Raw genomic sequence first — 14880 nt, 5'->3', positions numbered from 1 at the left:
GCGCAACAGCAGGCGATGGCATCTAGGATTTGATACCTGCAACCCTCCCATTGCCAGCTAACTTCCCGCATGATTTTTCCCTTAAGACCCGGGATTCGATCTGGCAATCCTCCGGTTGCTGGCTTCTCTAACCGCTAGGCTACCTGTTGATACCTGCCATCATGTCCTAGTCACAATTCTTTACAACTTCAGTCCTTGTTTGACAAATTCATCTCACGTCATCAACCAAAGTTGTTTTCTTGTTTGTTTTTTGCGGTTTCATCTAGATACCGTTCTTTACAACTCCAGACCTCGTTTCCTTAGATCATTGTCAGCCATGAGTTTCTTTTCCAGGGGTAGCTGCATCTCCTTGACAACCCATTATCTTGCGATAACAAAAACATGGAATTTTACCTGTTGCTAGGAAACATGACAATGGTGGAGATTTGAGAGAGTTCAGTCAAGTTGCACTCGTTACAAGTTGGCACCACTGAGGGATTGGTGGAATGTTATGTATAGCTGTCAAACTGGTGAGGAGTAATACTGTGGAGAGGCCTGGCTACTTTATTTTATCATCAGTACAGCAGAAATGGTACATCTGTTTGCTTGTGTTCTTGCCAACTCTGTCATGCCACACATCTTTACAAAGAACCTAATCTTACACTTCAGCAACTGTAGTTGTCATTCATGGGAGATGACATTTTACTGTTGCGTTGTCTTTGATTTCACTTTAGCTTCACTGAAAACAGCTCTGTTTATCCAGTGGTGTGTGTGGTGGAGTATGATCAGGACGTTTTCCCTGGTATCGTGTGTTGGAGCGAACCATTAAGGAGAGCTGAGCATTATATAGGTCTAGTTGCCAGGCTGAAGTAGCAAGGACATGCACATTAAGAAAAGATGACACCCAGGCTATACTCTATTTTTGAAAGAGTACATTAACGACGGCTGGACGTACTATGTTCAGAAGGATACAGGAAGAAGGATGGAAGCAAGATAACTGATGACTAACCCGTGAAACATAAGCATGCAATGCATACATTATTTTTAGGACGTGAAAAGGGTTCAACCATCGTTATAACCTAACCAAAAGCAGATATGAGCGTTAGTGGGCGTGAACTAGCTCTGAGATGAGAAGAAAATAATGGAGAAAGGTCAAGGGAAGCTATTTTCATATAGAGGGAGGCGACTCTATACGTTATGCAAAGACAGAACCCTATAGAGGCAGGACTCTGTAATATGAGAATTTAGTCTCTTTCCATGGAGGGGCTCGGCCCTGTTATGTTTGTGATAGGGTCCTTCCATGGAGGGGCTCGGCCCTGTTATGTTTGTGATAGGGTCCTTCCATGGAGGGGCTCGGCCCTGTTATGTTTGTGATAGGGTCCTTCCATGGAGGGGCTCGGCCCTGTTATGTTTGTGATAGGGTCCTTCCATGGAGGGGCTCGGCCCTGTTATGTTCGTAATAGGGTCCTTCCATGGAGGGGCTCGGCCCTGTTATGTTTGTAATAGGGTCCTTCCATGGAGGGGCTCGGCTCTGTTACGTTAGTAATAAGGTCCTTCCATGGAGGGGCTCGGCTCTGTTACGTTAGTAATAAGGTCCTTCCATGGAGGGGCTCGGCTCTGTTACGTTAGTAATAAGGTCCTTCCATGGAAGGGCTCGGCCCTGTTACGTTTGTAATAGGGTCCTTCCATGGAGGGCTCAGCTCCTTCCATGGAGGGGCTCTGTTACGTTAGTAATAAGGTCCTTCCATGGAAGGGCTCGGCTCTGTTACGTTAGTAATAAGGTCCTTCCATGGAAGGGCTCGGCTCTGTTACGTTAGTAATAAGGTCCTTCCATGGAAGGGCTCAGCTCTGTTTCCATGGAAGGGCGTTAGTTAGTAATAAGGTCCTTCCATGGAGGGGCTCGGCTCTGTTACGTTAGTAATAAGGTCCTTCCATGGAGGGGCTCGGCTCTGTTACGTTAGTAATAAGGTCCTTCCATGGAGGGGCTCGGCTCTGTTACGTTAGTAATAAGGTCCTTCCATGGAGGGGCTCGGCTCTGTTACGTTAGTAATAAGGTCCTTCCATGGAGGGGCTCGGCTCTGTTACGTTAGTAATAAGGTCCTTCCATGGAGGGGCTCGGCTCTGTTACGTTAGTAATAAGGTCCTTCCATGGAGGGGCTCAGCTTCCATGGAGGGGCTGTTACGTTAGTAATAAGGTCCTTCCATGGAGGGGCTCAGCCCTGTTACGTTAGTAATAAGGTCCTTCCATGGAGGGGCTCAGCCTGTTACGTTAGTAATAAGGTCCTTCCATGGAGGGGCTCGGCTCTGTTACGTTAGTAATAAGGTCCTTCCATGGAGGGGCTCGGCTCTGTTACGTTAGTAGTATAAGGTCCTTCCATGGAAGGGCTCGGCTCTGTTACGTTAGTAATAAGGTCCTTCCATGGAGGGTAATAAGGTCGGCTCTGTTACGTTAGTAATAAGGTCCTTCCATGGAAGGGCTCGGCTCTGTTACGTTAGTAATAAGGTCCTTCCATGGAGGGGCTCGGCTCTGTTACGTTAGTAATAAGGTCCTTCCATGGAGGGGCTCGGCTCTGTTACGTTAGTAATAAGGTCCTTCCATGGAGGGGCTCGGCTCTGTTACGTTAGTAATAAGGTCCTTCCATGGAGGGCGGCTCTGTTACGTTAGTAAACAGGTCCTTCCATGGAGGGGCTCGGCTCTGTTACGTTAGTAATAAGGTCCTTCCATGGAGGGGCTCGGCTCTGTTACGTTAGTAATAAGGTCCTTCCATGGAGGGGCTCGGCTCTGTTACGTTAGTAATAAGGTCCTTCCATGGAAGGGCTCGGCTCTGTTACGTTAGTAATAAGGTCCTTCCATGGAGGGGCTCGGCTCTGTTACGTTAGTAATAAGGTCCTTCCATGGAGGGGCTCGGCCCTGTTACGTTAGTAATAAGGTCCTTCCATGGAGGGGCTCGGCCCTGTTACGTTAGTAATAAGGTCCTTCCATGGAGGGGCTCGGCTCTGTTACGTTAGTAATAAGGTCCTTCCATGGAGGGGCTCGGCTCTGTTACGTTAGTAATAAGGTCCTTCCATGGAGGGGCTCGGCTCTGTTACGTTAGTGATAAGGTCCTTCCATGGAAGGGCTCGGCTCTGTTACGTTAGTAATAAGGTCCTTCCATGGAGGGGCTCGGCTCTGTTACGTTAGTAATAAGGTCCTTCCATGGAGGGGCTCGGCTCTGTTACGTTAGTAATAAGGTCCTTCCATGGAAGGGCTCAGCCCTGTTACGTTAGTAATAAGGTCCTTCCATGGAAGGGCTCAGCCCTGTTACGTTAGTAATAAGGTCCTTCCATGGAAGGGCTCAGCCCTGTTACGTTAGTAATAAGGTCCTTCCATGGAGGGGCTCAGCCCTGTTACGTTAGTAATAAGGTCCTTCCATGGAAGGGCTCAGCCCTGTTACGTTAGTAATAAGGTCCTTCCATGGAAGGGCTCAGCCCTGTTACGTTAGTAATAAGGTCCTTCCATGGAGGGGCTCGGCTCTGTTACGTTAGTAATAAGGTCCTTCCATGGAAGGGCTCAGCCCTGTTACGTTAGTAATAAGGTCCTTCCATGGAGGGGCTCAGCCCTGTTACGTTAGTAATAAGGTCCTTCCATGGAAGGGCTCGGCTCTGTTACGTTAGTAATAAGGTCCTTCCATGGAGGGGCTCGGCTCTGTTACGTTAGTAATAAGGTCCTTCCATGGAGGGGCTTATGTTAGTAATAAGGTCCTTCCATGGAGGGCTCTGTTACGTTAGTAATAAGGTCCTTCCATGGAAGGGCTCGGCTCTGTTACGTTAGTAATAAGGTCCTTCCATGGAAGGGCTCAGCTCTGTTATGTTAGTAATAAGGTCCTTCCATGGAAGGGCTCAGCCCTGTTACGTTAGTAATAAGGTCCTTCCATGGAAGGGCTCAGCCCTGTTATGTTAGTAATAAGGTCCTTCCATGGAAGGGCTCAGCCCTGTTATGTTAGTAATAAGGTCCTTCCATGGAGGGGCTCAGCCCTGTTATGTTAGTAATAAGGTCCTTCCATGGAGGGGCTCAGCTCTGTTATGTTAGTAATAAGGTCCTTCCATGGAAGGGCTCAGCCCTGTTATGTTAGTAATAAGGTCCTTCCATGGAAGGGCTCAGCCCTGTTATGTTAGTAATAAGGTCCTTCCATGGAAGGGCTCAGCCCTGTTATGTTAGTAATAAGGTCCTTCCATGGAGGGGCTCAGCCCTGTTATGTTAGTAATAAGGTCCTTCCATGGAGGGGCTCAGCTCTGTTATGTTAGTAATAAGGTCCTTCCATGGAAGGGCTCAGCCCTGTTATGTTAGTAATAAGGTCCTTCCATGGAAGGGCTCAGCCCTGTTATGTTAGTAATAAGGTCCTTCCATGGAGGGGCTCAGCCCTGTTATGTTAGTAATAAGGTCCTTCCATGGAGGGGCTCAGCTCTGTTATGTTAGTAATAAGGTCCTTCCATGGAAGGGCTCAGCCCTGTTATGTTAGTAATAAGGTCCTTCCATGGAAGGGCTCAGCCCTGTTATGTTAGTAATAAGGTCCTTCCATGGAGGGGCTCAGCCCTGTTATGTTAGTAATAAGGTCCTTCCATGGAAGGGCTCAGCCCTGTTATGTTAGTAATAAGGTCCTTCCATGGAGGGGCTCAGCCCTGTTATGTTAGTAATAAGGTCCTTCCATGGAAGGGCTCAGCCCTGTTATGTTAGTAATAAGGTCCTTCCATGGAGGGGCTCGGCTCTGTTATGTTAGTAATAAGGTCCTTCCATGGAGGGGCTCAGCTCTGTTATGTTAGTAATAAGGTCCTTCCATGGAAGGGCTCAGCCCTGTTATGTTAGTAATAAGGTCCTTCCATGGAAGGGCTCAGCCCTGTTATGTTAGTAATAAGGTCCTTCCATGGAGGGGCTCAGCCCTGTTATGTTAGTAATAAGGTCCTTCCATGGAAGGGCTCAGCCCTGTTATGTTAGTAATAAGGTCCTTCCATGGAAGGGCTCAGCCCTGTTATGTTAGTAATAAGGTCCTTCCATGGAGGGGCTCGGCTCTGTTATGTTAGTAATAAGGTCCTTCCATGGAAGGGCTCAGCCCTGTTATGTTAGTAATAAGGTCCTTCCATGGAGGGGCTCGGCTCTGTTACGTTAGTAATAAGGTCCTTCCATGGAGGGGCTCGGCTCTGTTATGTTAGTAATAAGGTCCTTCCATGGAGGGGCTCGGCTCTGTTACGTTAGTAATAAGGTCCTTCCATGGAGGGGCTCAGCTCTGTTATGTTAGTAATAAGGTCCTTCCATGGAGGGGCTCGGCTCTGTTATGTTAGTAATAAGGTCCTTCCATGGAGGGGCTCGGCTCTGTTACGTTAGTAATAAGGTCCTTCCATGGAAGGGCTCGGCTCTGTTACGTTAGTAATAAGGTCCTTCCATGGAAGGGCTCGGCTCTGTTACGTTAGTAATAAGGTCCTTCCATGGAAGGGCTCGGCTCTGTTATGTTAGTAATAAGGTCCTTCCATGGAAGGGCTCAGCCCTGTTATGTTAGTAATAAGGTCCTTCCATGGAAGGGCTCAGCCCTGTTATGTTAGTAATAAGGTCCTTCCATGGAAGGGCTCAGCCCTGTTATGTTAGTAATAAGGTCCTTCCATGGAGGGGCTCAGCCCTGTTATGTTAGTAATAAGGTCCTTCCATGGAGGGGCTCGCTCTGTTATGTTAGTAATAAGGTCCTTCCATGGAGGGCTCGGCTCTGTTATGTTAGTAATAAGGTCCTTCCATGGAAGGGCTCAGCTCTGTTATGTTAGTAATAAGGTCCTTCCATGGAAGGGCTCAGCCCTGTTATGTTAGTAATAAGGTCCTTCCATGGAGGGGCTCGGCTCTGTTATGTTAGTAATAAGGTCCTTCCATGGAGGGGCTCGGCTCTGTTATGTTAGTAATAAGGTCCTTCCATGGAGGGGCTCAGCCCTGTTATGTTAGTAATAAGGTCCTTCCATGGAAGGGCTCAGCCCTGTTATGTTAGTAATAAGGTCCTTCCATGGAGGGGCTCGGCTCTGTTATGTTAGTAATAAGGTCCTTCCATGGAGGGGCTCGGCTCTGTTATGTTAGTAATAAGGTCCTTCCATGGAGGGGCTCGGCTCTGTTATGTTAGTAATAAGGTCCTTCCATGGAAGGGCTCAGCCCTGTTATGTTAGTAATAAGGTCCTTCCATGGAGGGGCTCGGCTCTGTTATGTTAGTAATAAGGTCCTTCCATGGAGGGGCTCGGCTCTGTTATGTTAGTAATAAGGTCCTTCCATGGAGGGGCTCAGCTCTGTTATGTTAGTAATAAGGTCCTTCCATGGAGGGGCTCGGCTCTGTTATGTTAGTAATAAGGTCCTTCCATGGAGGGGCTCGGCTCTGTTATGTTAGTAATAAGGTCCTTCCATGGAGGGGCTCAGCTCTGTTATGTTAGTAATAAGGTCCTTCCATGGAGGGGCTCGGCTCTGTTATGTTAGTAATAAGGTCCTTCCATGGAGGGGCTCGGCTCTGTTATGTTAGTAATAAGGTCCTTCCATGGAGGGGCTCAGCTCTGTTATGTTAGTAATAAGGTCCTTCCATGGAGGGGCTCAGCTCTGTTATGTTAGTAATAAGGTCCTTCCATGGAAGGGCTCGGCTCTGTTATGTTAGTAATAAGGTCCTTCCATGGAGGGGCTCGGCTCTGTTATGTTAGTAATAAGGTCCTTCCATGGAGGGGCTCGGCTCTGTTACGTTAGTAATAAGGTCCTTCCATGGAGGGGCTCGGCTCTGTTACGTTAGTAATAAGGTCCTTCCATGGAGGGGCTCGGCTCTGTTACGTTAGTAATAAGGTCCTTCCATGGAAGGGCTCGGCTCTGTTATGTTAGTAATAAGGTCCTTCCATGGAGGGGCTCGGCTCTGTTACGTTAGTAATAAGGTCCTTCCATGGAGGGGCTCGGCTCTGTTATGTTAGTAATAAGGTCCTTCCATGGAGGGGCTCGGCTCTGTTACGTTAGTAATAAGGTCCTTCCATGGAGGGGCTCGGCCCTGTTACGTTAGTAATAAGGTCCTTCCATGGAGGGGCTCAGTTTTGCTACTTTGTATTAAAGTGTATATTGAATTCACAAGTTCTTGTAAGAGTATTATATTTCTGAGACAATTCTCCACGACACGTGCGAGACGTTCACGCAGAGAGTGGTGCTTTTGTGAAAACCCTGAGTTGCGTTGGCCTCAACCATGTCATGGCTTTAGAAGCTTCTGATATGCTAATTGACATCATTTGAGTCAATTGGAGGTGTACCTGTGGATGTATTTCAAGGCCTACTTTCAAACTCAGTGCCTTTTTGCTTGACAACATGGGAAAATCAGCCAAGACCTCAGAAAATAATTGTAGACCTCAAGTCTGGTTCATCATTGGGAGCAATTTCCAAACGCCTGAAGGTACCAAATTCATCTGTACAAACAATAGTACGCAAGTATAAACACCATCGGACCACGCAGCCGCCATACCGCTCAGGAAGGAGATGCATTCTGTCTCGTAGAGATGAATGTACTTTGGTGCGAAACGTGCAAATCAATCTCAGAACAGCAGCAAAGGATCTTGTGAAGATGCTGGAGGAAACAAGTACAAAAGTATCTATATCCACAATAAAATGAGTCCTATATCGACATAACCTGAAAGGCCGCTCAACAAGGAAGAAGCTACTACACCAAAACCTCCATAAAAAAGCCAGACTACGGTTTGCAACTGCACATGGGGACAAAAATTGTACTTTTTGGAGAAATGTCCTCTGGTCTGATGAAACAAAAATAGAACTGTTTGGCCATAATGACCATCGATATGTTTAGAGGAAAAGGGGGATGTTTGCAAGCCGAAGAACACCATCCCAACCATGAAGCACGGGGGTGGGGGTGCTTTGCTGCAGGAGGGACTGGTGCACTTCACAAAATAGATGGCATCATGACGCAGGAAAATTATGTGGATATATTGAAGCAACATCCATAATCCACTCTTTTTAGAGTGACCAATAGTGACTGTGTTGTGATTGTTTAGAGTTTTAATTAGTACACAAGTAGTGCTTCAAGGTGGGATCCAACCGTGTCTGAAAAGCAGCAGAAAAGGTCACCAAAATGTCTTGTCTGTTATGGCTGTACACGTCTGTCTTGACTTGGCTACCTGCTGATACCTGGCCTCATGTCATAGTCACAATTCCTTAGAACTCCAGTCCTTGTTTCACAGAATCTGATTTTACATGTCATCTAGGATCATCTCTCCCATTCCCAGCTATAAACCTAACCATTATGAGGTAAATCTCAAAACTGTTCCGGGAACAGTGTGTGCCCTTACATCCTTATGGTCCTTCTTGAGGAAGGCGAGCTCTTCCTTCACAGACTCGATCTGGCTCTCCAGCTGCATGCGGTTCAGGTTGGTGTCGTCAATCACCTTCTTCAGACCAATCAGGTCCTTCTCCACAGTCTTTCTGGCCTGCTTCTCGTTGTCCAGCCTGCAGAGGAGATGACAGGAGCATGTATCAGTCTCTCTTAGCACCATACAATGTAAAAAGCGACATTGGGTTTTAGCAAAGACTGCTATATGTAAATGAGCACTATTTTCATAAAATTGTTTATTATAATGTCATAATAATCCAATAATATACATTTTATTTTGTGTATTTTTGTCCTATTTTGTTTTAATGAATTGAAGGTACTACTAAGTACTTTAAATACATCTCCAGGAGATAGCATGTCATGTCTCACTTGTTTTTGAAGTCATCATTGGCCAGTTTGGTGTTGTCCATTTGCAGTAACAAACGTGCATTATCCATGGTCATATCACGGAGCTGAAACCGAGAGAACATGGGCCAGTTATTGAGAATCCAGTAAACACACCAAATGATTCACAGACAGCGATCAAGTGACTATCAGGTGAATAAGCTCAGTTGACATAGACATACAGTACTGTACAATGATCATTTAATGGGCAAAAATGCGGAATAAATCAGTCTAATTAATCATATTACATCATTAACTGAGTGAAAAATCACCTTCTTCCTATGGTTTCTCAACCACATCCCAGTCGTGGCCATTGGGGTCTCTTGTCCAAGATGTCCTGAATCTGGTCCTCCAGATGTTTTTTGGTTCCTCCAGGTTCCTCACCCTGCCCAGGTAGCCGGACAGACACTCGTTGAGACCTTTCATGGTCTTCTTATCATCCGGGGTGGGCCCGGGGGCAGGAGAGACCTCCTTCAAATTCTCCGGGTCAGAGCGCATGGCGTTCCGTAGCCCCTCCAGACTGGCCACAGCCTGGAGCCTCTTCCCCCGGCCCCACCGAAAATGCTGAAGGCTCTGTTCCTAGACATGGCAGTAGTTGGTTGATTGGGTGAGTTGAGAAAGAAAACAGAGAAGTGTAGAACCGATAGTCACCTGTACAGGTAGTGATTGAGAGATGTGAGGGACTGTTATACCACTGCTCAACACCTGAAACCGGCCCCAAAGATACGATTGGCTGTAGTACGTCCATCACACCCCCCGGCAAACAGGTTTAGAGTAAACATTCAAGTTTTGCTTTGTGACTTTGTTGTTTTTACTATGAAATTTGGAGTTCCACCTCAGCTGATTGGACAGAGGCGGACACCTGAGTGGTGAGGGTTGGTCCTTGCCCACCTTAAAATCGGGTGATAACCTGAGAAGAGGTGCCTTTCCCTAAACTCTGAGTCTGATACTTGAGACTCCTTCTCTCTATTCTGACAAGAACACAAAGACAAGATGTCCAAACCAGGCGGATACAGCAGCCAGTCCGACACTCCCTCGGGTAACAAGCCCAAAAGCTACCCGAACGCCGCCACTAACAAGGACCTTCTAGAGCCTAACAACCCCAAGGTGGACCCGAAGGACCAGTCAGCCAAGAGCCAGGAGAAGGACCAGATGGTTGGACTCAATGACAAGTTTATAGCGTTCATTGACAAGGTGTGTTATTTTATTATTCTGTTATTATTATTGATTGGATTGATCATTTTACAAAATCAATACATTGATGCAATAGGTCTGTCTGAAGTCTGCTGGTAATAGAGAAACACATGTATGGCACTCCTACGTAATTATTTCAGCCATATGATATTTGATTTGATGCTTAATTTATGCATTTTCTTCCAATTCATTGTGTAATAATTCCATTAGATAGACCCAAAACACATCTTGAGATAAAACAAATGTATATTTATAATTATCTACAGGCCTACGTTTTTATACATTCTACTTAACTGTCATTAAACTTCATTACCACCTTTACATAATTAGAAGCCTTCACTAAAATAAGAGCCTCTGTAATCATCCCACAGCAGCGGGGTTTATGTAGCCAAAACATCCTACCCAGAGAGAGGTGCTCTAGCAGTCTCATCACCATCACTCACAGCTGTAAAGAAAACCTGTTAGACATAGAGTCTCCTGCTCTCTGCTCCGCGTTCTGAGCCTCTCTCTTTCATTCTTTCTCTCACTTTCATTATCACTTCTCTCTCTCTCTCCCTCTCTCTCTTTCATTCTTTCTCTCACTTTCATTATCTCTTCTCTCTCTCTCTCTCTCTCTCTCTCTCTCTCTCTCTCTCTCTCTCTCTTTCATTCTTTCTCTCACTTTCATTATCTCCTCTCTCTCTCTCACTTTCATTATTTCTTCTCTCTCTCTCTCTCTCCCTCTCTCTTTCATTCTTTCTCTCTCGGTCGATCATAGGGCGTTTTCAACTGCTAAGGTGCCACCTTGTGGCCAATAATAGAATACTATTTCAAAATGGAATTATTTTTAATCTCTCGCAAATTTTCCAAACCTATTTTCTTATATAGATTTTTGGACTTGGATATAGTCAATATTATATAATATTTTTTGGGGGTTACATTTGAGAGTGTGGGGGCCTATTTGTTGTTAACAGACATATGTTGTAGTGAATCACACATTGGTTCTATATTTAACGGCCATGAGAGTCTGGGTGTAAACCTAATGCATGTTGCTGCCACCAAGCAGCCATAAAGTGTGCTTGCCACACACACACAAACCCACACAGTGGAATTATAGCTGTGGGAAGATCTGGTGTTGCCCAGTTAGTGTAATGAGACCCTTCGTCACTGAGGCTCCACATATGTACGCACACGCACACACACACACAATGGCATCCCACAAGACCAACAGTTTGTAGAGTCACTTTTTCAATATCTGTTCAATTCCTGCTAGCAGAGAAGTGGAGGCTTACAAATCTTAACCCACAATCCCCCAGTGACATGAATAAAAATGGATAGGAGTTTTTTCCTTCTATAAATCATTGTAGTTTACTCTGACTGGTTTCAGATGCAACAACCTTGATTGAGTTTCTGATCTAATATACTCTCTCTCCCTCTCCCTTTAGGTGCAAAACCTGGAGCAGCAGAACAAGGTCCTGGACACGCGTCTGAAGATCCTGAAGGAGCAGGAGGACTACCAAGGCAACGTGGATGCTGTGGTCCAACAGCTGGCCAACGAGTTGCAGCAGCAGATCCAGAAACTGGTCCGGGACAAACAGAAACTGAAGCAGGAGCTGGCCCACTGCCAGGACGAAGTGGACCAGACACGCAACAAGTCAGTGACTTCACAGAGCCTTCACAGTGACTTCACAGTGACTTCACAGAGCCTTCACAGTGACTTCACAGAGCCTTTCATAGTTAAGAGTTAATAGAATCAAATAGAACAGAATAGAATGGAATACGATAGAATGACATTGAATTGGACAACATGCACTGCAAGAGAGAGATCTAAATGATGAATGTATCGACCATTTCAGAAAGCCCTAACAAACCACCCAACACCTGATTCCTGTGAAGCAGGCCTAGGGAGACAACTAGGATAGTCAATGGTATAATATCAATCAGAGTTTAGATATTGTACAGGTCACCAGGCCTCCAGGAAATGCCACAGTCCACAACAGGAACCTCATCAGTCTAAAGTGACAAACAGCGTTTTCTCACGCTAGGCTACGGAGCATTTTTCCACCTGGGTTCCCAGGCCTCAAGAGTCGGAGGTGCTAATTCTTTATCCTTACATAAGCCTCTGTCCACTGGGTTGAGTTAAGTATATACAGGGGAGCTCTGGTGTGCCCTGCACTATGTCTGTGGGGAGAGGTAAATGTACTGTAGTCAGTGTACACTCCCCAGCCCCTCTACTCCCCTCTACCCCCTAACCATGGGCCTCTGTGTTACACAGTACCCACAGACATGGCTCTGAGAGTGGAGAAAATGTGGAACCTTTAGGGACCTGGGCCCATTCATCCCATCCATCCTGGGCTCTTACCCAGTCTGGATCAGCTCAACACAGGCATGCTATGCTAGGGTGTGAGAGGGAAACAAAGCTGCAGATGGGCTGACAGTAGGATGATAAATTGACATGTCAGTCAAAAGGGTTTGGGGATGCGTGTGGTCGTGGTGTGTGTTGGTATGATGTGTCGTGTCGTGCGCGCAAGTGTGTGCGCTCACCTGAGCTCCCATCTCAGTCATATCATACCTGGGCGGCAGGTAGCCTAGAGGTTAAGAGCATTGGGCCTGTAACCAAAAGGTTGCTGGTTTGAATCTCCAAGACAATTAGGTGAAAAATCTGTCTGTGCCCTTGAGCAAGGCACTTAACCCTAATTTCTCCTGTAAGTCGCTCTGGATAAGAGCATCTGCTAAATGACTAAAATGTCAAATATCAAAACAACATCCTCTTCATTATCCACTCTGTGGTCCTCCAGGTACCAGGATGAGATCCAGAAGAAGTCGGATCTGGAGAATGACTTTGTGATCAACAAGAAGGATGTGGATGAGGGCCACCTGGCAGCCGTGGATCTGGCTCTGGAACTGGAGGACCTGATGGGAGAACTGGACTTCCTGAGGTGGGGCTATGAGGAGGTAGGCTGACTGACACACCCATCGGCCAATCAGAGGCTAGGTGGAACCAGAACCATATATAGCTAACATGGAGTCCAGTGTAAAAGTTTGCCAAACTCTCTTTACTGCATGGCGCTGTGTGGAACTATTGCAACTTACACCAGTGCACAAACCATCTCAAATCTGCCAACTAGGCCAGAGCGAAGGAGGCAGTTACCTGGAATGAGACGCAGCCCAGATCTCCTTCTCTTTACCCCTTTTTCTCCCCAATTTCGTGGTATCCAATTGGTAGTTACAGTCTTGTCCCATCGCTGCAACTCCTGTATGGACTCGGGAGCGGTGAAGGTCGAGAGCCGTGCGTCCTCCAAAATACGACCCTGCCAAGCGGCACTGCTACTGGACACAATGCCCACTTAACCCGGAAGCCCTAATTGTGCGCCGCCCCATGGCTCTCCCGATCCCGGCCGGCTGCGACAGAGCCTGGACTCGAGCCAGGATCTCTAGAGGCACAGCTAGCATTGCAATGCAGTGCCTTAGACCAGTGCGCCACTCGGGAGGCCCAGATCTCCTTGTCTAATGTAGTATTGTTGTCCTGGCTGTGGTGTGACAGAATGAGACGGTGGTCGTGAAGGAGAGCAACAAGAGATCTCTAGACATGGCCAAGATTATCGACAGTGTCAAGAAACAGTACGCGGACATGGCCTCCCGTGCCAGAGAGGAGGCAGAGCTGTGGAACCAGAAAAAGGTGAGGATTTTTTATATTTTAGGTCATTTAGCAGACACTCTTATTCAGAGAGACTTACAGGAGCAATTCAGGTTAAATGCCTTGCTCAAGGGCACATTGGCAGATCTTTCACCTGGTCGGCTCTGGGATTTGAACCAGCGACCTTTCGGTAACTGGCCCAACACTCTCAACCGGTGATGAGTGGTGGTGAGGGGTGAGGTGGGGTGAGTGGTGAGGTGGGGTGAGTGGTGAGGGGTGATGGTGGTGAGGAGTGGTGGGGGTGACTTGGGGTGAGTGGTGAGTGGTGGTGGGGGTGAGTGGTGAGGAGTGGTGGGTGGTGGGGTGAGTGGTGAGGAGTGGTGGGTGGTGGGGGTGACTTGTGGTGAGTGGTGGTGGGGGTGAGTGGTGAGGGGTGGTGGGTGGTGGGGTGAGTGGTGAGGGAGTGGTGGGTGGTGGGGTGAGTGGTGGGGGTGACTTGGGGTGAGTGGTGAGTGGTGGTGAGTGGTGAGGGGTGGTGAGGGAGTGGTGAGGAGTGGTGGGGGTGACTTGGGGTGAGTGGTGAGTGGTGGTGGGGGTGAGTGGTGAGGGGTGGTGGGTGGTGGGGTGAGTGGTGAGGAGTGGTGGGTGGTGTGGTGAGTGGTGAGTGGAGTGGTGAGTGGTGAGGAGTGGTGGGAGGTGACTTGGGGTGAGTGGTGGTGGGGGTGAGTGGTGAGGAGTGGTGGGGGTGACTTGGGGTGAGTGGTGAGTGGTGGTGGGGGTGAGTGGTGAGGGGTGGTGGGTGGTGGGGTGAGTGGTGAGGAGTGGTGGGGGTGACTTGGGGTGAGTGGTGAGTGGTGGGGGGGGTGAGTGGTGAGGGGTGGTGGGGTGAGTGGTGAGGAGTGGTGGGGGTGACTTGGGGTGAGTGGGGGTGAGTGGTGAGGAGTGGTGGGGGTGACTTGTGGTGAGTGGTGGTGGGGGTGAGTGGTGAGGGGTGGTGGGTGGTGGGGTGAGTGGTGAGGAGTGGTGGGGTGACTTGGGGTGAGTGGTGAGTGGTGGTGGGGGGTGAGTGGTGAGGGGTGGTGGGTGGTGGGGTGAGTGGTGAGGAGTGGTGGGTGGTGGGGTGAGTGGTGAGGAGTGGTGGGGGTGACTTGGGGTGAGTGGTGGTGGGGGTGAGTGGTGAGGAGTGGTGGGGGTGACTTGGGGTGAGTGGTGAGTGGTGGTGGGGGTGAGTGGTGAGGGGTGGTGGGTGGTGGGGTGAGTGGTGAGGAGTGGTGGGGGTGACTTGGGGTGAGTGGTGAGTGGTGGTGGGGGTGAGTGGTGAGGGGTGGTGGGGTGAGTGGTGAG

At 48.1% G+C, this 14880-nt stretch overlaps 1 protein-coding gene across 1 annotated transcript; it reads left to right on the top strand.

Annotated features, from left to right (window-relative positions):
* The first annotated feature begins 9715 nt into the window (after positions 1 to 9715).
* LOC118382719 (keratin, type II cytoskeletal 8-like) lies at positions 9716 to 13594 on the top strand. The gene is made up of 3 exons (XM_052513963.1): positions 9716 to 9920; positions 11345 to 11553; positions 12698 to 13594. The coding sequence occupies exons 1-3, from the start codon at positions 9720 to 9722 to the stop codon at positions 12861 to 12863; spliced, it is 576 nt and encodes a 191-aa protein (XP_052369923.1). The 5' UTR covers positions 9716 to 9719; the 3' UTR covers positions 12864 to 13594.
* Positions 13595 to 14880: the final 1286 nt, after the last annotated feature.

The sequence above is a fragment of the Oncorhynchus keta genome, unplaced genomic scaffold (assembly GCF_023373465.1).
Source record: "Oncorhynchus keta strain PuntledgeMale-10-30-2019 unplaced genomic scaffold, Oket_V2 Un_scaffold_14384_pilon_pilon, whole genome shotgun sequence".
Lineage (NCBI taxonomy): Eukaryota > Metazoa > Chordata > Actinopteri > Salmoniformes > Salmonidae > Oncorhynchus > Oncorhynchus keta.
The sequence above is the reverse complement of the archived record's forward strand: the minus strand, read 5'-3'. Positions and strand labels throughout refer to the sequence as shown.

Bases quoted from the DNA above. Each gene is read 5' to 3' on its own strand.
- LOC118382719 (XM_052513963.1), top strand. From the start codon at position 9,720: ATGTCCAAACCAGGCGGATACAGCAGCCAGTCCGACACTCCCTCGGGT. The intron at 9,921-11,344 runs GTGTGTTATTTT...CTCTCCCTTTAG, and splicing joins TTATAGCGTTCATTGACAAG to GTGCAAAACCTGGAGCAGCA. The intron at 11,554-12,697 runs GTCAGTGACTTC...GTGGTCCTCCAG, and splicing joins GTGGACCAGACACGCAACAA to GTACCAGGATGAGATCCAGA.